Consider the following 22,637-nt stretch of genomic DNA (forward strand, 5'->3'; position numbering starts at 1 on the left):
TCTAGGGTACAAATGTTTGTTGAACCAATCACGTGTTGAAAGATACTGGGATTGTTTCCAGTTTGGGGCTGTTACAAGTAAGTCTGTTATAAACATTTGTGTACTAGTTTTTATATAACACAAAAAATCTTCATTTCTTTGGGATGAATGCCCAGGAGTGCAATTGCTGGGTTGGATAACAGTTGTGTGTTATTTATGAAACTGCCAAATTATTACCCATCGTGGCTATACTGGTTTACCGTTCCATCACCAGTGTACCCGTGATCCAGTTTTTCTGCATCCGTGCCAGCATTTGTAGTCATCCATTCTGATAAGTGTTCAGTGATACCTCATGGTGGTTTTTATGTACATTCCCCTAATGGCTAATGGTATTGAACATTTTTTTGGGTATTTGTTTGTCATCTGTATATCTTCTTCCCTGGTGGCTCAAATGGTAAAGTGTTTGCCTACAATGCAGGAGACCCAGGTTCAATCCCTGGATCGGGAAGATCTCCTGGAGAAGGAAATGGCAACCTACTCCAGTATTCTTGCCTGGGTTGCAGAGTCAGGCAAGACTGAGCCACTTCACTATCTCTTCTTCAGTGAAATGTTTCTTTGTGTTTTTTTGCCCCTGGTCTAATTGGTTACTGTTGAGTTTTGAGAGTTCTTTCTATGTTCTAGATACTAGTACTTTGTTGGATATGTGGCTTGCAAATATTTTCTCCCAATCTGTAGCTTGTGTTTTCATGCTTTTAATAGGATCTTTCAGAGAGCAAAAGTTTTTTCATTTTGATGAAATCTTACTTACTGACTTTTTTCTTTTGTAAAATATGCTTTTGACCTCAAGTCTAATAACTCTTTGCTTTGCCTTAAGTACCTATTTTTTCCTCAAAGTTTTATAGTTTATGTATTTTTATTTGCTTGCCTGTGCTGCACGGCAGCTTGTGGGTTTTTAGTAATAGTTCCCTGACTAGGAATTGAACCCAGGCCCTCAGCAATGAGACTGCAGAGTCCTAACCACTGGACTGCCAGTGAATTCCTGAATGTTTTGTAGTTTTACACTTAAATCCCATAGTCCATTTCAAATAATTTTTCTAGGCGTGAGATTTAGATCAAAATTCTTTTTGTCTATTTGTGTTTAGTTGCTTCAGCACCATTTATTAAAAAGATCATCTTTCTTTCATTGAATTGCTTTTGTATTTTTGTCAGTAAACATCTTATTTGTGTTGATCTATTTCTGGGTTTCATCAGTACTGCACAACTTTAATACTGTGTTGAAATAATAACTCTTAAAATTGGATGGATTGCTTTTTTGTACTTTACTCTTTTAAAAATTATTTTAGCTTTTCTAGTTTACTTTTTCATATAATTTCAAGGTAATCTTGTCTGTATCTACAGAAATTATTGCCGGGATTTTTATGTAAATTGTGTTAAATCTGTATGTCAGTCTCAGGTGAATAGACATGTTTACTCTGTTGAATATTCCAGTCCATGAATGCAGTATATCTTCATTTACTTAGATTGCCTTTGATTTCTTTCATGAGCATTGTACAGTTTTTAACATAAAAGTCCACTGTGTGTTTTGTTAGATTTATACTAAGTATTTCTTTTTATTGGAAAAAACCATTGTAAATTTTGTTGTATTTTAATTCTGGTGTCCATGTGCCTGTGGCTAATATACAGAAATACAACTAATTTTTGTTTATCTTATATCTTGCCATATTGCTGTAGACCTTAGGGATTTCTTGGTAGAGTCCTTAGCATTTTCTATGTTAGACAACCCACATTATCTACAAATAGGGATAGTTTTATTTCTTCCTTTTAGGACACTCAAGAGAAAGTCTTTTTAACTATCCATGTTTTGCTTGTTACTGTGTTCTTCGTTCTTGAGGCTCCAGGGTTCCTTCTTATATCATTTCTCTTCTTTCTAGAGACCTTATTAATATATTAGCCATTCTTTGATGGTAGAACTGTTGGCAACAAATTCTTTACTTTCCCCTCATTTGAAAATGTTTTTATTTCCCCTTCATTCATAAAGACGAACATCACTGGGTACAGGATTTAGGGTTTACAGTTCTTTTAGCAGTTAAAAAATGTTGACCCATTTCTTGATTCCATGGGTTCTGATGAGAAAACTGATATCATTTGAGTTGTTTTTTCATGTATAGGAAGGTGTTATTTTTCTCTTGCTGCTTCCAAAATTTTTTTTTTTTGAGGGGAGTCTTTGATTTTCTGAAGTATATTAGAAGTTTTGGTGTGAATTTCTTTGGATTTATCCTGTTTTTAGTTTGCTCACCTTCTCACATGTAGATTTTGGTAAAACATTATTTCCTCAAGCACTGTTTCAGCCCCATGTTCTTTTTTCTCTCCTTCCAGGACTGTGATACAGGAATATTCAATCTTTTGTTACCATTCCATAGGTCCCTGAGGTTCTGCTCATTGTTTTTTCCTAGTCTGTTCTCTCTGCCATTCAGGTGGGGTAATTTCCATTGTTTTATCTTTCATTTCACTGATTTTTTTCCCTCTCTGCTCTCCATTATGCTATTTAACTCATCCACTGAGCTTTTAGCTTTGGTTATAGTACTTTTCAGTTCTAAAATTTCTATTTGGTCCCTCTATATCTTCTTTTTCTTTTTTAAGTGAGGCTTCCTTCAAATTTCTTTGATAAAGCTTCTATTTTTTGATTTATTTAGAGCATGTTCATAATTATTGAAAGTTTTTATCATGAATTATTCAAATTTCTTGTCAGATAATTCTAATATCCCCTCATCTTATGATTAGCATCTATTGATTGTTTTTTTGTTGTTTTTTTTTTTAATTCAGTTTGAGATCTTCCTGATTTTTGGTAGGTCAGATGGTCTTTGGTTGAAACCTGAAAGTGTGGGCTATTGTATTATGAGATCTGGGTTTTATATGAACCTTCTGTTTTAGCTGACTTAATTCACACTGCTTCAGCAGGGAATGTGGGGGAGGTACCTTGTTCCTGCCAGGTAGAGGTAGAAGTCAAGTCCCTTCTTGCTTCTATTGCCAGAGTGAGTGGGCTCCTACTCACCGGGGATAACAGTTGCAGCTCCTTACGTGGTCTCCCCTGACACTAGTGGGGATGGACTTGCTGTTGCTGGGCGGCAGTAAAAGCCCTGACTCTCCACTAGGCCTTTTCTGATCCCAGGAAATGGAGAGAGGCCTCACTGCTGCCAGATGAGGATGGACATCCAGGCTTTCCCCCTGGTTCCCACTGGCACCGTAGGGGTGGGGCGGGACTCAGTGCCAGCTTGTGTAGATGAGAGTCCTGGTTGTGTACACGCTGGTGGGCGTGCTGCCAGGGTGCCTCATTACGGCCTTGTAAACGTAAAGTCTAGGTTTCTTTTTCGGCCTTTGCTTATGTGAGTAGAGGTAGAGCCACAGTTTTTTCTGTAGTGCATAGTTGGTATGGAGTGGTTGTTGTCTGAAAGTTTTCTGTTTTGCTAGATTGTCCTTCTCTTGTTCTTTTGCTAAAGAAAGCTGCTGTTTGGGTGGAGAGTTCTGTGCCTTAATGTGAGCTTCTTTATCTTTGTATCTGGGACACATGAGGCAAAAGGAAACTTGGAAACACTTCATTGTTTTACTTGAGTCTCAAGGTCTCTAGGACTCTACCTTCTATCTAACTTTCAGAGATTTCTTGTATTTGTTTTATATGTAGTGTCTAGGACTTTTACTTGTATTTAGCAGGAAGAATACAGGAAAATACCTCTGCTTTTTGGAAGCAGAAGTATCCCTATGGTAGATATTTTTAAGTGATAGTCTCTTTTATTATATATATACTTCAAGGATGGCAGGAGTAATCTACCCTAAAAACATTGCTTTCATTACCTTAAATGTGTGTACTTTGCATTTATATAAATTATATATCATTTTTGTATGTATATAAATTATATATCACTTTCATTTTAGATGAAATCCCCTCAAAAGAATGATAAAATCCTAGTACCACTATTCACTGATTATTATACTGATCATCAAAAGGCTAGAATAGATAAAATAGTTTTGCTTCCCAGTAATCTAGGGTGTTGCATGAACAGGAACATGATTCTATCATAAGAATCAAGTAGAAATGTAAAGGAGACTAGGTAATTACATACAAAGAAATACAACTAAGTTACTTATTGTCTTTGATTTAAAAGCTAAATGCACCAAATGTACATAGGTGTTACCTACTTACCCTTCTCATTTATGAAAGGTCTCATAAAGGAAGGGCTATGTTGAAGAGAGAGGTTATAGACAGGAAGCTCTTGAGAGTAGGGAAAACTGATGAATGAGACACATGGGGTATGGTGTTATTGGTTGTCATTTGTTGTGAGATAAGGTCCACATAGTGATTGGTTTTAAAACTATCACCAGTTAGATTTTGTTTAAGAGGGTGATTGTACTCCATAAATTTTCAGTTTTGACCTATTCGGTACATATTTACTGAATTCCTTTTGTGCCTGAACTGTGCTCTATATGGGAACTCATGGGTGGGGAAAACAGTCTCATTTACTAACCCCTGGAAGTTGCAAGTCCAACAGAAAAGATAATCACTGCAGAATCTCCAACAGCATTAGTGGGCTCTACTGATCAATGTAGGAAAGCAGGACTTCTGACTTGAGGAATTTGTGTGGTCAGGAGACAGAAAGCCTAACTATGAATGTATTTTCTGAAACCAGGGTTATTAACCAAAGGTTAATACTTGAAATACTTTGGCCACCTCATGCGAAGATTTGACTCATTGGAAAAGACCCTGATGCTGGGAGGGATTGGGGGCAGGAGGAGAAGGGGACCACAGAGGATGAGATGGCTGGATGGGATCACTGACTCAATGGACATGAGTTTGAGTGAACTCTGGGAGTTGGTGATGGACAGGGAGGCCTGGCATGCTGCAATTCATGGGGTCACAAAGAGTCGGACACGACTGAGTGACTGAACTGAACTGAATACTTGAAATTTATGCCTTCTTTTTTTCCATGTGGACCTTTATATAGATTTATTGTTCCATTTTACTTTGTATGCACCAGAAGGTCATTTTTTGTGGAAGACTTCAGGTATCTCTTAAACTGCTTTTGTAGTCATAAAACAACCCTAACTAGCTGGATCTCGTGCATGCAGATGGCATCACCTGGAACTTGAGAAGCCATACAAGGGTCTTGAAGGCCCGGTGAAGGACAACCACCAGGAACAAACTAAAAGGGCAGAAGTCCAGGAATGTATTCCACGTAGCCAGCCAAAAAAACTTAGGGTTCAAAAATAAAGTGAAACCAGTTACCACTAATCTTAAGAAGATAAACACTGTGAATGATTAAAAAGTTAAAAGAGTGAATCAAACTCTTGTAGATATACAGAAGGAACTTGCAAACTTCCCAAAAAACCTTTCCATTGAACCTCTGAAGAAACAGTTGATTTCTCAGCAGTGTCAAGAAAATGTACCACAGTTAATGTTGATGAGGCTACAGAACTAGTGGCTCAGTTGTAATACATTGGTGATGCATCAAAAAAAACAATAAATTAAATGTTTTATATATTAAAAAAACCCTAACTAATAAAATCCTTTCTTTTTCTAACTTTTAAAACCTCCCTGCTATAATTTAGGCCTTTTCTCCTTATTCCATGACCTGATGGTGTTGTTTGTTTGGAGGACAAATTGTGGAATGGGTTCTTTATATACATGTGTTTGTGATTTATTTTACTATATGAGAGTCACATGAGCACTCTCTAATATTGCTGAGTTCTGCTTCTTTAAGGTATCGTGTCTAGATCCGGCACCCTGACTTACGAAGCGGTTCACCAGACAACACAAGTTGGATTGGGGCAGTCTTTGTGTGTTGGTGAGGACTTTTTCTAAACTCATTTTATCGGAGTTCAGTGTCTTCACTGAATAAGTGTAATAATAATTATTGGTTTGACTATTTGTGAGAGATTTTGATGTCATTTTATGAAAAAGCTGTTATGATCTTGAGTTTATTTGCTTATACATGAAGCTGGCTGTTAACGTTTTCAAGATTCACGGTCCAGGATTTAACTCCCATGTTTCAGAACAAACATCCTGGGGTGTAGTCCCTGAAAACAGGACTCACTTTGCTTGTTGTGAAGCAGTGGTCCTTCAGGATAGGACTTTGGTCACTGTCTTGGCATTGTGTTATCATTGCCAGCTGTCATTCAGTGCTTCACAGTTACCGAATTCTTTGCCAATCATTGTCTCATTCTTTAAGGGCAACCCTCTGAGGCACCGCTGAGCTGGCACAGAATCCTATGGTAGCTTGATTGGTGGGTGGAGGAGGGTTGAGCTCCCTGGACCCTCTCTCTTTGCCCCATCATACTGCCTCCCATTTACAAAAGGGTTTTTACATTTTAAAATAATTTTGATATTTTTTGCCAAAAGCCAGGCAAATTTCTCATTTTTATAACAATTCCTTCATGTTTTTAGACCATCTTTTAAAAGCTTTTCAAAGGCAGCTTTTGATGATAAAATTATGAAATATAACCCTGGAGTATTTTTATTGACTCAAATTGATAAAATCAGTATTAAACATTAAATGAGCTTTTCTATGTGCAAAAGTACAATCTTCAAGACAAGGTAACTTAACTAGTGGCCAGTTCCATCTTCTCTAGCTTCTGTTTTTAATCTGTAAATTGAGAGTAGTAATTCCCCTCTCACAGAGAGTATGCTGCTTCTGTTGCTGCTAAGTCGCTTCAGTCGTGTCCAACTCTGTGCCACCCCATAGATGGCAGCCCACCAGGCTCCCCCGTCCCTGGGATTCTCCAGACAAGAATACTGAAGTGGGTTGCCATTTCCTTCTCCAATGCATGAAAGTGAAAAGTGAAAGTGAAGTCGCTCAGTCGTGTCTGACCCTCAGCGACCCCATGGACTGCAGCCTACTAAGCTCCTCCATCCATGGGATTTTCCAGGCAAAAGTACTGGAGTGGGGTGCCATTGCCTTCTCCGAAGTTTATAACTTAAAAATTTAGAAAGTGGCCCCCAGTGGAGGGAATCTTGACTTGAATCCGATCTAAGTACTTGTGCTAAAATGCCATGTGTTTGTGGTAGAGCCCCTGTGTGTGGTCTTTGTCATCTCCCACTCCAGGTTAGAGGGAAGAGGGATCAGGACACCTACTCCACCCACTGCAGAGACATGGGTCTTAAGTTGTGAGTGATTCCTCTGCAGTGTCCCTCATCAGACAGTTACTTAGTGCAAAGAAATTTTTTTTTTCTTTTTTTTCTGTAGAAGAAATATCCAGTATTTCTAATATGGCATTAAGTGTCCAATATGGTAGTAAGGTTTGCAGTTCATGTGAACAGTAACAAATCACAACAAATTGCCACAGTGAGGGTAATAGCATACCCTCACACACACCTACCCACCCACCCTGCCAAATGAGCTAATCAAGATACTATTATACTTCATTAACCTTTTGTGCTAGGAGATTATAAAGGAAACTTTTTGATTATAATATTAAGTAGTATAATTATTTTTAATTTCAGAATTAATTGCCTGTTATATACAAAGTACTGATACTGAGCTACTCACCAGAACTCAGTGGTTAAAAGTTACAGCTTACTAAAAAGCTAATGTGTTTTCAAAAGTCATGTTCTTCTAATTAGGGGAACTATATAGAATGCTCATTAAAGAGCTATGTAGGAGTAATTTTGGGGGAGGGAAGAGTCTTGATAAGGAGCCAAAGAAAAAGATGGCTCTTTTTGTGACTAACAAGACCCAACCACCATTTAACAGTCATGTAATATTATAAGCAGAAATAACTCTAGCATTTTATGATTTTTTAAATGTTAAATGCAAGAGTGATGACACATTTAAAAATATTCATAAGAAGGGCATAGGCAAAATAAGAAACCTGTTGAAACAATATTTTCTGACTTAATTTTCAGAGGGTGTTGAATTTCTTTGACTTTTCCAGGCATTGGAGGCGATCCTTTCAATGGAACAGACTTTACAGACTGCCTTGAAATCTTTCTGAATGATCCGGCCACAGAAGGCATCATATTGATTGGTGAAATTGGTGGTAATGCCGAAGAAAATGCTGCAGAATTTTTGAAGCAACATAATTCAGTAAGTTTGGCTGTGGAAAAATACAGCACTCTGCTCTTGAATAATATCACAGGTTTGCTTTAGAAGTTGTTTTTGTTTAAAGATGAATTTTTTAAGCAAACATGAAAGGTAAAATTAAATCTTATTGAGCTGAGCCTGGAACACTGGCCACTCAGGGAATGTAGGACTCTTTCTGGGTTGATTCTCCTCCCCATTTCCCTTGATGCCTGTTCTTCGCTTCTCTAATGAATCCTCCCTCCAGGCATCTCCTTTACCTTCCTGGTAGGTCCAGAACTTTCAGGCCATCAGCCTGTCACTTGACCGGCACATTTCCATTTTCACCTGTCATTGATGTCCTTTCTCCTGACCTCAGGGAATGTGTGTTCTTTCTCTTTGTCAAGGCTGGCTGTCTAGTGATCCTGTCCTTTATACCCTTTTCCAGGATTTTGTCTCCCTCTAGCTTCAGTCTTTCCTCATAGAGTAGCACTTTGCTCCAAAGGTCAAGTGGAAAAGCTTTATTGACTGTCCTATGAAGGCTTTCCTTGTTGCCTCTTCCTTTGAATTAAACAAAAAAGAATAGTGTGGTATTGTATCATAATTTCATTTAACTCAAGGGAATTAAGCTCTGTTTCTGGGGCGAAGGAGGGTGGTGGGAAGAGAGCGGGGGGCATAGTAAAGACAGAAGCAGCTTGGTGCCCGACAGTTCCCTCCCCCATCACTGAGCGTGTGTGCTCTGAATCACTGTGGCCAAGGCCTGGGGAGCGCGTGCAGATGGCTTCCAGGGTGTCCGTGACACTGACAAATGAGTGAAGAGTGAAGGTGAATCTTCAGGGGGCTGGGCAAGAGGGCAGAGAGAACTTGTGTCTATGCTTGTGAAAGAGATTGAGAGTAAGTGTGTCAAAATTAAATGCCACAGAAAAATAATGAGTACCGGAGAGTTAAAGGAAAGGATGATATTACCTGCAGAATAGCCTATGCAAAACGATGCATATCTATGCATTGCTGTTGTTGAGTTGCTCAGCCGTGTCTGACTCTTTGCAACCCCATGGACTGTAGCCCCCCAACCAGGCTCCTTTGTCCGTGGAGTTTTCCAGGCAAGAATACTGGAGCAGGTTGCCATTTCCTTCTCCATATTTATATGTAATTGAAGGAATTTTCAAAGGCTCTTTTGAATCTACGTGATTTTCTTCAGTGGTAATTTTAAGAGTTCCTCTTATTCTGGTGAACTTTCCTGGTAGTTAAGATGGAAAAGAATCTGCCTGTAGTGCAGGAAACCTGGGTTCAATCCCTGGGTCGGGAAGATCCCCCGGAGAAAGGAATGGCTACCCACTCCAGTATTGTTGCCTGGAGAATTGCATTGACAGAGAGGCCTAGCGGGCTACAGTCCATGGGGTTACAAAGAGCCGGACGTGACAGAGCGACTAATGCTTTTACTTTACTCTCTGGATCTCTTTCTTTATATTCTATTCATTCCCTAATCCTCAGCAATTAGGTTTTGTCTGCCACTTAGAAGCTGTGTGACCTTGGGCTTGTTCCTTAACTTCACTGTGCCTCAGTTTCCTCACGGGCTAAATAGGGACACAGTAGAGCTTCCCTCGGTGCTGTCGTAGGGCTGTGGAGATACATGGCGCAGAGCTGCCCCGGGCATGTGGTCAGCACTTTCGGTGGGCTGCTGCTGTTCTCTCCACGCTGGCACTGCTTTGGCTGAAGCCAGCAGTGGCCTCCGTTCATCCTGCTGGCCCTTCTCATCTTTATCCTTTCCCAGATTTACCCTTTGTGCTTATTCCCTAAGTGTAACTGTTCACAGTGTATAAACAACGTTGTACTTCATGCAGAAATAAAAGTCATCTTTTATTTCTCTCGCAGCTCTTGCTTCCCCTCAGTTACTGAGATCTGTCTCTGAGATCTTAGTAGTTTGTGGAGATTCAAAGTATCATCATCTGTAATTAGACCCTCTGCTCCGGTTCAGTCTCTTATCTTATGTCACCTGGACCATCTCAGTAATATTTTTTCCTGATATCTCTGCTCCTTTCCCTCCCGCCTGGCCAACCTGCTGTTTGCCATCCATGTGGGATAAAGGGCAGACTTAGCGTGGCTTTCCAGCCCCCTACATACTACCCTGACACTCCTTTTCAGACCCATGTCCCGTCTCATGTGCTGCTTGTTTTCATCCTTGCTTGCCTTTGCTTGTTCCTTCTGTAAGGCATGCTGAACACCTGACTCTTGCTCCTGTGGACAGCAAACAACTGCTATGGCCTTGCTGCCCAGCCCAGTCCTCTGGCGTATTAGGAGGCAATAAATGGTGAATAAGTGAAAGAGTAGGTAAATTGGTAGGAGACTGGAGTAAAATGATATGCGTCTCTCAAATTTAGAAAGAGTGTGAAGTTTAAAATTTAAAAACTGACTTAATTTTACAAAAAAAAAGAAAAACCACTTAAGTTAATATGACATAGTCATCCCTTGCTGTCCATGGGCAGTACCCCTGCTGACACCAAAATCCGTGGATGCTCAAGTCCCTTATATAAAACAGTGTAGAATTTGCATATAACCTACTTATACCCTCCTGTATACCGTGAATCATCTCTGGATTACCTACAATAACTAATAAAATGTAAATGCTGTGTACATAGTTGTTAGTTTGGCAGATTTAAATTTTGCTTTTTGAAACTTTCTGGGGATCCTCCCCTGCCCCACCAGACGTTTTCCGGGTGCGGCTGGTTGAATTCTCCAGTGTGCAGACCTCTTGGTTGACGGAGAGCCAGCTGCACACTATGTTAAAGTGAATTTTAAAATGTGTTTAGAATACACAAATCCCTTGATGGGAAAAGCTAAACTTTACATTTTGTTTCATTTGCCATGTTTTCCTATTACTGATTGGTCTCATGGAGCTAAATTTTACTGAGGACCTACTGTGTACAAGCTTCTAGGTTGAACGGTGCAGGTGACATACTAAACGCTTAGCATGGTAACTGACATGGAGTGAATAGGGTAATCTTGTGTCCTGCGAGGACTGTACTATCATCATTATAATGACAGTAGTTATCTGCAGGAGTAATGTTTTTTAACCTTTATCTTGATGCTTTGAGTAGATGTTTTTGTCCTTTTTTGAGTAAGGAAACTGGCAACTTGCCAATGGTAAGTACTTCAGAGCTGAGGTTCCCTCCAGGTGTGCCTGACTTCTCCATTATACCAGCAGGGCTCAGGGACACGATGCCATAGTCCTGGGCATCTGTTCGGACTCCGCTCGTGCCATCCTAACTCATCTTTTTGTTTTTAGTCTTTCACAGTTCACGTTTCTGTGTCCTGTTCTCACACTACAGTTCTTCATAGTCTTTTCTATTGTATTTTTCGGTCCTTAAAAAAAAAAATCTCAAGTGACTCTTCTTTGACAGTAGGACAGAGTATACATTTGTCAGACATCCTAGGTTCACGCTAATCATGTTTCCTTCTAATGTAATATTCTCACTATTTGAATATGGGGACGGAGGGATCCAGTGGAAAGTGGTGCCTCTCAAGTATCAGATGCTGACATTCTTTGCAAAGCACATGGTGAATAAATGATTTAGCTTTTTCTTTTTAATTCTCTCCTATAGTAGATGCTGGGCATACAGAAGTAAATGAAAACATAGGCTTGGCATTCAAAGAGTCATAGTCTAGGAGGGGACTCTGTGGGGAATAAGTCACGGCCAGTGTGCTGTGGGTCATGATAGAAAAGTGTCAAAGGCACAGCAGAGTCACTGAACAGAAAACGAGCAACTGAAGGGCATTTGTGGGGAGAGTGGGAGGAAGAGTCAGAAGGGTTAGCAGGGAAGAAGAGACTTGAGCCACGTCTTAAAAGGTAAGTCAGGATTTGCCAGGTATCCAAGGAGGATGGAGAACTTTCTCAGCAGAGGCCCAGAGGCAGAGCAGTCTGGCATTACTGGAGGATGAAGAGCAGGGAAGAGGGATGAGCACGAGGCTGGAGTCAGCAGTGTCAGACCATGTAGAACCTGTAGAATCTGGCATGCTGGCGCCTTCACGAGAGTCAAGTTAGTGGAAGCAAACTGTGCTAGTGAACTTGCACTGCCATGCGCTTAAAAAAAGTCAATTTTATTTAAGAATGTCCTTAATGAAGTAGTAAAGATTATTAATTTTATAAAGTCTTGACCCTCAAGTCAGTAGTTTTGTGGTGAAATGGAAAGTAAAGCACTGTCCTTTTGAATCGTGAGCTAAATTACCTGCTTTTTTCATGGACCACCAGTTTTACTGGAAAGAATGACTGCCAGGCACCCTGGTTATTGGGTATTTATTTGGTGAATCTTTTCTCAACAGTGAACAAAGCAGTCCTGCTGTGTTTGTGTGTGTTGTCAAGGAAAACAACTCATTGCATTTGTTGACAATGATTAAGTTTGAACTTTCAAATGAATATTTTTAGAATACTTGTTTCTGCCACCATGAACTTGACAACTTCCCCCTACTAAAGACTTCTCTAATGAGGCTGGAGGTGATAATGAAGAATGATTTGTTGATATTGAATGATGAAATGTATCAGTGTTTAGAAGATCTCTATAACTCAGTGAACCTATATTTTCTTTCTGACCAATGAATGTTACAAAATCATTATAGGTAAAAGATCCAAAAAAATGAATGGATTTTAAAGTAACAAAAGACTGTGGTTCTGGATTCCAGCATTGCATCATCATCATCTTCTTTAGTCCTTCAGTCGTGTCTGACTCTTTGTGACCTCATGGACTATATGGCCCACCAGGCTTCTCTGTCCATGGGATTTCCCAGGCAAGAATACTGGAGTGGCCTTCCATTTCCTTCTCCAGGGAACATTTCATCTAACCTTTAAGAAATTACCACTTGAAGAGGTCCGTTTCAGTGTCAAAGAATATCCTCAGTTATCTGACAGATATTTAAATATTTCTCCCCTTTTCAAGTACATATGTGTGTGAGGCCAGATTTTCTCTTGTACTTCAGCCAAAATAACATTTTTGCAGTAGATCTAACGTAAAAGCAGATATCAGAATCCATTTGCCTCTTATTAAATTAGACACTTAAGATTGACAAAAACGTAAAATAATGCCACTCTCCTCACTAAAATGTTTTTAAAAAATAGTTTTAAAAAATTATTTTAAGTGAATTAATAAATATTTATAAAATTTCTCAGCTTTCATTTCTAATACTATAAATATCAGATATAATCTACATTAAAAAAAGTTCTTTGGGATCCACAGTCTTTTTTTACGTATAAGGGGTCTCAAGACCAAGTGACTTGAGAACTGCTGGTCTGGGAGAAGATAATAGTGCCTGAAGGCACCCAGATTCCACTTGTGCTCGGGTTCTGCTTTCTGTAGGCCGCTCTGTTTTACCTGGATGTCTTACTGCCTCTGAGTTACTATTGTGAACATGGTCTCTTCACTCACTGTGAAACATAACTGTATATTCATATGTTGCTCCATGACATCTATTAACTGATTGAGATATATATGTATTTTATATTATTTCTTCAGTAACATAAGTCTAGAGCACAGGAATTGTTTTTTTTCCTCCCACAGGAATTCTTATATTTCCTGTGTGTTGGGTTTTTATTTTTAACCTCAGAATCTACTGTTATGCTATGCTGTTTATGCATGTAGCAGTTGTGCATTAGAATGGATTTTTGTTGAATAAAACCAGTCCTGATCTTCCTTCTTAGACATCCTATAATGTTAGGAGAAAGGACCCTCAGCTCCCAATCTAATTTAGCTATTTCATTTCATAGATGAAGCAGCTGAGTCTAGAGGTGATGGGCCTTGTCGAAGGTCCTGTCGCTTTAGTCAAGTGGAAATTGAGACTGGAGACTCCCACTCTTCAGTCCTTTCCAATATGCTATCTTTTTCTTTTAAACAAATTTATTAAAGGTAAACTAATAATGAATTAAGACAAAACAACCTGATCTGTGTCTTAATTTGTTATCACAAATCATAGAACTTACGTATTTTCAATTTTTTTTTCCAAGTGGAAGCGTCACGTATGTATGTGGAAATCAGCTTATGCCAGTGAAGTTGAAGTTTAATATCTAAATAGTTAACAGTTTTGCTTCAGGATTGTTTCTGTGAGTTTGGAGGAAAAGTTGAGTCATCTCAAAGGAGAATGCAGTAGTTTCAGTCACAGCTCAGTATTTCTGTTGGTTTTCTTAGTGATGATGAGTTACTGGCCCCAACCATTTGTCATTTTCTGGCTGTCATGAATTGGAGGTCCAGTTTTGATCGGTGTGTTTAAAATCCCACTTTCCAGGGTCCCAAGGCCAAGCCTGTGGTGTCCTTCATTGCTGGTTTAACTGCTCCTCCCGGCAGAAGAATGGGTCACGCAGGGGCAATCATTGCTGGAGGAAAAGGTGGAGCTAAAGAGAAGATCGCAGCCCTGCAGAGTGCTGGGGTTGTGGTCAGCATGTCCCCAGCACAGCTGGGAACCACCATGTACAAGGTGAGCTGGAGCAGTGGCCTGAATGCTCCGAGGTTATGGGCCTTAAAGTGGAGGCCACACGGGTGGCCTGGGAACCATGGTATTTTCTTCTGAGTCTCTTCTGTTTCTTTCATTCTGGTCTGCAGCTTAACGGTCTCTAGCAACCCCACCAAGATCCTAATATCCTAATTGAGCATGACCAGGAATAAGGTTCTGATTCAAAAACTTGATTCATTAAACCTTTCCCTTTGCTATTTTGTGAGTAGTGAGATAGGATATATAAGAAAGGGTTTCAGAGTCCGTAAATGCTGTGAATTCCATTTTAGGAGTGGTGCAGAAAATTGCCTTGTGTTTTGTATTTTTCCATGGAGAGCCTTTGAGGTATAGTTGTACTGACTCCATAGGTATTTTTCCAGGGACAGAGGTTGAAAACTGACTAAGAAGAAATAAAAACTGGGAGTCAGGATGGATGGAGACTAAAGACAAGGATGGGGATTTTTAGTTGGTGTCTTCTATAATCTCTTTGCAGTGATTTTTGGCAGCCTATCTCTGATTGATCGTTTAAGGCTCTTTCTCTTTACTTTTATGATGATTATAGACTTTACCAAAAAAAAAAAAAAAAAGGCAAACAAAAACCAAAATGTTGTACACATGCTGAAAACAGGCCCAGATACCAGATAGTCTTCCCAGGAGGGAACATGTTTTGGCATACTGTTCTTTGGCACTGTCCTAGAGATAATAAAATAAACTTATTGGTTTATTGAATCTTTGCATGATCCTGTCTTATGGAATATGCTACTGTGTGCCATAGTGTTTAAAAAAAATCTAGGTAGTTAGTACTGTGAGGAAGAATCTTCTTTATTTGAGAGAAGAGGGAGGAAGGGAAAAAGCAAATGCTTAAATTCTTATTGAAGACCTGTATTACCATTTTACTCCAGTAGGTGGCAGCAGTCACCTACACATCCTGTTGTATTCTAATTATCACAATGTAGAGAAATTATTACAATCTAGAGAAACTGATTTTCAGTATTGTTGCCTTTTCATATATTTCTGAGGTTCTTGACGTTTTGTTTAAATCTTAACTAAATCTGTGTTTAATTTTATTCTCTGAGAAACTAAACAAACTTGTTTCCATTGCCTTATTAAAAGGGCTGTTGTGGCTCACGCATAGCATTACATGTTTGGATAAGCACAATCAAGTTTGTCAGCTCCTAACTATAATACTGCAGAAGAAAATAAGTACAATTTAAAACCTCTCAGCCTCTGCATTTAGGAGACATAAAGTCTTAAGTTCTGAATCTAGCTTAGAGAAATCAGACTGACACGGACTCATTTGAAAGCTGTCATTTTGTGTTCAAGCACCTCATCCCGGTATATTTTACCTCTATAATTTTTGGTTGCTCAAGGGATCCTAAAGACAAGAGGTTTCAGAATCACTTTGACCATGAATGTAATTTGAGGCTTTAATCTTTTTATCCCCTCTCTCTTCTCCTTTTCTTCTGTTCCTGTAGGAGTTTGAAAAGAGGAAGATGCTCTGAAAGAAAAACAGACAGAAAATTCCTTAAGCCTATGGATGAATCATTGTAGCAATGGGAGCAGTGGCTGTTTGCTTCTGATGTCCACTGACCGTCCGCCCGCCCACCTGTCGCTGGTCTTTTCAGCACAACAGGAAGCCAAAACAAGGTTTAGAGTGTCCTACACTGAGGTGTTTTCACCTCACTAAATAAGAGGAGCAGCCAATAAATCTACTACTTGATTTGAATACGGTTTTAGAGACTTTTTATTGTTCCACTGTGGGGATGGGGAGAGGGGGAGAATTGGAGGGGGCTTTGTGTGCACATGTGTGCCTGTGTGCATGGATGTGTCTTTCAGTGAGCTCTGTAGAGGACATTCTAATGAAAACTTTCGAGAGAATGAGTATAAACATTTCAGTTTGGCATTTATCATAGATAAAGAGTGACTAAGTTTCTTAGTAACTTAGTTGTTACTAAGTGAATTACAATTTTCTCAAATCTACATATTTAATAGTCTTCATCTTATAGGATAGTTTTGAGGATTGGGGATAAATATATGAAGTCCTTGGCATGTGATAAGGCAACCTAATTTATGCCAGTGCCACCATCAGTTATCGCTAGGATTATAGGTAGGAGCTCATCCAAGTTTCAGTTTTTGCCTAATTGGGGAGTGGAGAGTCTTCAATAATGCTTTGTTTTTCTGTGGTTCTGCAGAGGGCTGTTTCCTTCCCCACCCAGAGCCTACATTTCTCTGCTTGAGGTTTCAGACATTTCACTTTGAGAAAGCAGTTAGCCATCCTCTTGTTTGAAAGGAGCTTGTTAACAAACAATTCCAGTGGAGAAGCAAGAAAATATTCTCACATTGTGTAGCTGCCCTGAAGGAAACAAGAGCTTCTGAAAATAGTAATAGAAGAAGACCCTCAAGAAGGCTGTTTGGGGAGGCCTTTCTGGGGAGGAGTGATGAGTAGGTACTTCAGGGCTGGGAAGGTACCAGCCATGAAAAAGGAGGACACATACTCGGGCAAAGGCAGGGAGCAGGAAAGAGCTTGTTCTGGGGAGGTGCCTGAGAGGGGCTGGAGGAGGTTTGGAAGACTGGGGAAACAGGTGTTCTGGGAGCTCCCATGACTGCACAGGCTGCTGCGGGTGCAAAGAGCAGGTGTTGGGGGATGGATTTAGCCCAAGTATTCCGCCTGGGCCAAGGACCGTGTCTTGATGGGCTTTGGGTCAAGCAGACTTTAGTTCCTGTTTAGTTGTTTCCTCATCTTGAAAGTGGGGCTCATGACCCCATCCCACAGGGTGCCTGGGTAGAACATGCATTGTGCATATGTGAAAGCGGACTCTACCAGGGCTTTATGTCACCTCATAACACTTTTGTGGGGGGTTATTTTTTAAAATTATTTTTCTTACTTTTTTATTCCATAAACTCTTGAACTTGCCTCCTGCTTGTGCTCAGGGCAGCCCAGCTGACATGATGGCCAGGGAGGAAGTCACTTCCAGTCTCTCTGGTTGGCACCTCCAGGGCAGACAAGTCTTCTTTTGTCTGAGGCTTTGTGACAAGTAGACAATCCAGATGAGAGGCCAGTGACCTCAACATCCTTTGGAGGGTCCCAGATTCCAGGCTCAGCCCCCTATTCTTTCCCCAACACCCATCCCAAGATGACCCCTCTCTCCTCACACCTCTGGTCCTAAACCGGGAAGTTCAGTGCCCTCTTGACGCCTTCTCTCTCCCACCTGCCATCCTCCCTTTCTACTTCCCTTCGACTTTGCTTCCCATCTTCCCTTTCCAACCCCCGCAGCATCTTGAGAAGTTACCCACTCCTCATCTCTCACTGCTCTCTCCTCCTACAACTACTGCTCTGAGCAACTCAAACATACCTGAGCAGGATATTTGGTTCTGGTTTTTCTGATTTCATATTTACAAGCAAAAGGTAAAAGTTTAACTCATGACCCCAGTGCATTTTAAAAACTTTTATTACAGAAACTTTCAAACGTTTACAAAATGATTTTGGTAATATAATGAACTCCTGTGCACCCATCACCCAGCTATGACAATGACCAACATTTTGCTATTACTGTATGTCTACCTGCCATACAGACATACAAAAACCCATTCCTGCCAGTGTTTTTATTGTGATAGGTGTTTTGTCGGTAAAATTTATATTTGCTGAAATGCATAAATCTTAGCTGTGCATATTTAACAAATGGACAGAGGTATGTAACCACACCCTAATGAGGATATACAACATTTTCTTCATGTGAGAGAGTTCCATCCTATTCCCCCAATAGATAATCTGTATTTTTATTCACCTTAAATTAGTTTTTGTCTGTTATAGAAATGTATATGAAAGGATTGCTATTGTATGTAGTCTTTTTTTTTTAATTTGTATTTTTAAGTGGAGAATAATTGCTTTACAATGTTGTGTTGGTTTCTGCTGTACAACATGAATCAGCTCTAATATACGTATATCCTCTTCATCTTGGGCCTCCCTCCCCATTGCACCACTCTAGGTTGTCACAGAGTGCCAGGCTGAGCTCCCTGTTATACAGCAACTTCCCACTAGCTATCTATTTTACATATGGTAATGTATGTTTTTCAATGCTACTTTCTCAATTCCTCCCACCCTCTCCTTCCCCAGCTGTGTCTCTATTCCTGCCCTGCAAAAAAGTTCATCAAGACACATGTACCCCAGTGTTCATTGCAACACTGTTTGTAGTAGCTAGGACATGGAAGCAACCTAGATGTCCATTGGCAGATGAATGGGTAAAGAAGTTGTGGTACATACATATAATGGAACATTGCTGCACTGTGCTGCATGCTCGGTTGCTCAGTCGTGTCCGATACTTTGTGACCCCCATGGACTATATGGCCGGCTCCTCTGTCCGTGGGATTCTCCAGACAAGAATACTAGGGTGCGTTGCCATTTCCTTCTTCAGGGAATCTTCCCAGCCCAGGAATCAAACCTGTGTCCAGCATCTCCTGCATTGGCAGGCAGATTCTTTTCCCATGGAGCCATCTGGGAAGCCCCTATGGTGGAATATTACCCATCCATAAAAAGGAATGAATTTGAGTTAGTTGAACTGTGGTGGATGAACCTAGAGCTAGTTAATACAGAGTGCAGTAAGAAAGAAAAGCAAATATATTAACATATATGTATGGAATCTAGGGAAAAAGAAAGATACAGGTTTTATGTTTGGTTTCTTTCACTCAGCATGATCTCTGTGATGTTCTTCCAAGTCAATGCTTGTACCAGATTCGCTCCTCTCATTGCGGAGTCCTGCTCCATGGTATGGACATGCCACAGTGTATGCTTGTACCAGATTCGCTCCTCTCATTGCTGAGTCCTGCTCCATGGTATGGACATGCCACACTGTGTTCGCCCTTTCTCTGCTTGCTGGCCCTCGAGTTTGTAGCTTTCGGCCGTGGTAGATTAAGCTGCTGTGATCCTTTATGTGCAAGTCTTTTTCTGAACATAGACTCTTTTCTTGAACAGATACTGGGAGTGGAATTGCTAGAAGACATGTTCTCCCCAGCAAAATGAGTCTGGTTTTGTACATCTTCATCAACATTTGGTATTTTTGAGCTTTAAAAATTTTGCCATTTCTAATAAGAGGTGTGAGGGGTATCTCATTGTGTTTCAATTAGCATTTCCCTGGAGAGTAATGATGTTGAACATTTTTTAATATGTTTATGTTTTTGGTATTTCTTCCTTTATGAAGTATCTTTTAAGTCTTTTGCCTATATTCTATTTCATTGGAATTTTTATTTCTGAGTTCTGATAATTCTTTATATATCCTAGATAAAAGACCTTTCTCAGATATATACCAATAGCTTATGAATATTTTCTCACACTCTTTGACTTGTTCACTCATTTTATTTCTGGTATCTTGATAAATGAAAGTTTTTAATACAGAGCAACATATCTTTTTTTCCCTTTTAATTCACTGCTTTCTGATCCTGACATGTTTGACTACTTCAAATTTTGTAGCATCATAAAAATTTTAGAATAAATTTGTTCATTTCTATAGGATGATGGTTGGGATTGAGTTAATTAAGTTTTATAAACTGTTTTGGAAAGAGTTGCCAGTTAACCTTATTGACTGTTTCATATTCCAGTTTTCTTTCTTGCAAAAATATACAAACATAAATTGATTTTTGTACATTGACCTTCTACCCTAAAATGAATTTATTAGACCTAGCAGTTTAAACATTTTTTTCTTTTAGCTTTTCTAATATAAAAATTCATGTTAACTCTGAGTAGAGTTTTGCTTCTGTTCCAGCTGTCATGCCTAGTTTCTCTTCTTGATGTGTTGTACTTACTCAACGACAGTGTTGAATCAGTGTGAGAACGGATGTCTGTCTGGTTTTTCAATCTTGAGGTTCTTTTTCCATATTTCACCATTAAAGTGATGCTAGCTTGAGGATGTTCATAAATGTCCTTCCTTTATCCCATGGGGAAAATTTCCCTCTATTCTAAGTTAGCTGAATGTTTTTTGTTGTTGTTGTTTGTTTTTAAATTGTGAATGGGTGATGAAGTTTGTCTACTGATTTTTCTGAATCTATTGAAATGACTATTTCCCACCTCCTTTATTTGATCATTTTAAATGTTTCTTTCTGGGGAATTCATGTCAGTCTAGTGGTTAAGACTCCATGCTCTCAATGCTGAGGTTCCAGTTTCAATCCCTGTTCGGGAAACTAAAATCCTACATCCTGTGTGGCATGGCTAAAAAAAATTTGATTTTTAGATGTTAACTTGTATTCCTGTTCACAAACACCACTTGATTATGAGCCTCCCCTTGTCACATGTTGCTGGAATACTTTGCTGATATTTTGTTAAGGATATTTGTCAAAACTTTGTTTCCTTGTAATATCCTTGCCAGGCTTGGTATCAGGATAATACTGACTTTATACAGTAATTGGGAAATTTTCCTTTTTTCCCTCTATTTTCTGAAAGAGTTGGTGTAAAATTGGTACTGTGTCTTCCTTAAATTTAATAGGATTCTCCTTGAATTTTTCACACCCTCTTCAGGAGGCTGGGTGTGTGGTAGGCTCTTACTGAGAAAACAGCAGGGTGCTGTCAACCCGCAAGTAAGAATCGGTCACACCTTTTCTGGAGTCCTGCCAAAGCCTCAGAGAAATCCTCAGCAGGAATCTTGTCTCTTCAGTTCCCACTCCAACCCTTCCCCCTCAGGTGGAGATGCGGCTTCTCCTGCCCGCCCAACACTCCTGCTGTAGTTCTGCTTCTTCTTCTTTTTTTAATTGGAAGATTCCATTCATATGAAATGTCCAGAAATGGCAAATTTATAGAAACAGAAGTAGATTAGTGATTGCCTGGATCTAGGGGTGATAACTGTAAATGGGCATGAGGAATCTTTTTTCCCCCCATTCAAGCATTTCAGTGTTTTATTTTTTTAATTTATTTTTAATTGGAGGATAATTGCTTTAGTATATTGTATTGGTTTCTGCCATACATCAGCATGAATCAGCCATCAGTATACATGTGTCCCCTCCCTCTTCTCCCTCCCTCCCACCTCCCACCCCATCCTACCCTCTAGATAGGGTGAGATCGGAGCACCTGGCTGAGCTCCCAGTGTCATACAGAAAATTGCCACTAGCTATTTTACATATGGTAATGAATATGTTTTCATGCTACTCAGCATGAGGGAGCTTATTGGAAGGATTAGAATGTTCTAAAGCCAGTTTATGGTGATGATTGCATCATTTGGTAAAGTTATTAACAAGCATTGAATAGTTACCAATATGAAAAATTCAAGTTACGGGGAAAATAATGGGAGTAATGCAATGCATGCAAAGCATTTTGCACCATATCAGGCATATAGTGAAAAGGTCATTAAACCTTCAGTTCAGTTCAGTCACTCAGTCGTGTCCGACTCCTTTCGACCCCAGGAATCGAAGCACGCCAGGCCTCCCTGTCCATCACAAACTCCCAGAGTTCACTCAGACTCGCCTCCATCGAGTCGGTGATGCCATCCAGCCAACTCATCCTCTGTTGTCCCCTTCTCCTCCTGCCCCCAATCCCTCCCAGCATCAGAGTCTTTTCCAATGAGTCAACTCGTCGCATGAGGTGGCCAAAGTACTGCAGTTTCAGCTTTAGCATCATTCCTTCCAAAGAAATCTCAGGGCTGATCTCCTTCAGAATGGACTGGTTGGATCTCCTTGCAGTCCAAGGGACTCTCAAGAGTCTTCTCCAACACCACAGTTCAAAAGCATCAATTCTTTGGCGCTCAGCCTTCTTCACAGTCCAACTCTCACATCCATATATGACCACAGGAAAAACCATAGCCTTGACTAGACGAACCTGTGTTGGCAAAGTAATGTCTCTGCTTTTGAATATGCTATCTAGGTTGGTCATAACTTTCCTTCCAAGGAGTAAGCGTCTTTTAATTTCATGGCTGAAGTCACCATCTGCAGTGATTTTGGAGCCCCCAAAAATAAAGTCTGACACTGTTTCCACTGTTTCCCCATCTATTTCCCATGAAATGATGGGACCGGATGCCATGATCTTTGTTTTCTGAATGTTGAGCTTTAAGCCAACTTTTTCACTCTCCACTTTCACTTTCATCAAGAGGCTTTTTAGTTCCTCTTCACTTTCTGCCATTAAACCAATGGTAAATATTTAAATAGTAGTTTTTCAAAAATTCT

General features: G+C 39.9%; 1 protein-coding gene and 1 pseudogene across 1 annotated transcript in view; both read left to right on the forward strand.

Moving 5' to 3' along the window:
- SUCLG1 (succinate-CoA ligase GDP/ADP-forming subunit alpha) overlaps positions 1 to 16,222 on the forward strand; it is a 34,501-nt gene extending 18,279 nt beyond the window's left edge. Inside the window, 4 exon segments of the mRNA NM_001035082.1 lie at positions 5,733 to 5,816; positions 7,903 to 8,054; positions 14,295 to 14,483; positions 15,974 to 16,222. Coding sequence (NP_001030254.1) covers positions 5,733 to 5,816; positions 7,903 to 8,054; positions 14,295 to 14,483; positions 15,974 to 16,000 — 452 coding nt within the window. The 3' untranslated portion in view covers positions 16,001 to 16,222.
- Positions 3,260 to 5,726, forward strand: LOC101903367 (ribosomal biogenesis factor-like; annotated as a pseudogene).
- Positions 16,223 to 22,637: the final 6,415 nt, after the last annotated feature.

Source organism: Bos taurus, chromosome 11 (assembly GCF_002263795.3).
Source record: "Bos taurus isolate L1 Dominette 01449 registration number 42190680 breed Hereford chromosome 11, ARS-UCD2.0, whole genome shotgun sequence".
Classification (NCBI taxonomy): Eukaryota; Metazoa; Chordata; class Mammalia; order Artiodactyla; family Bovidae; genus Bos; species Bos taurus.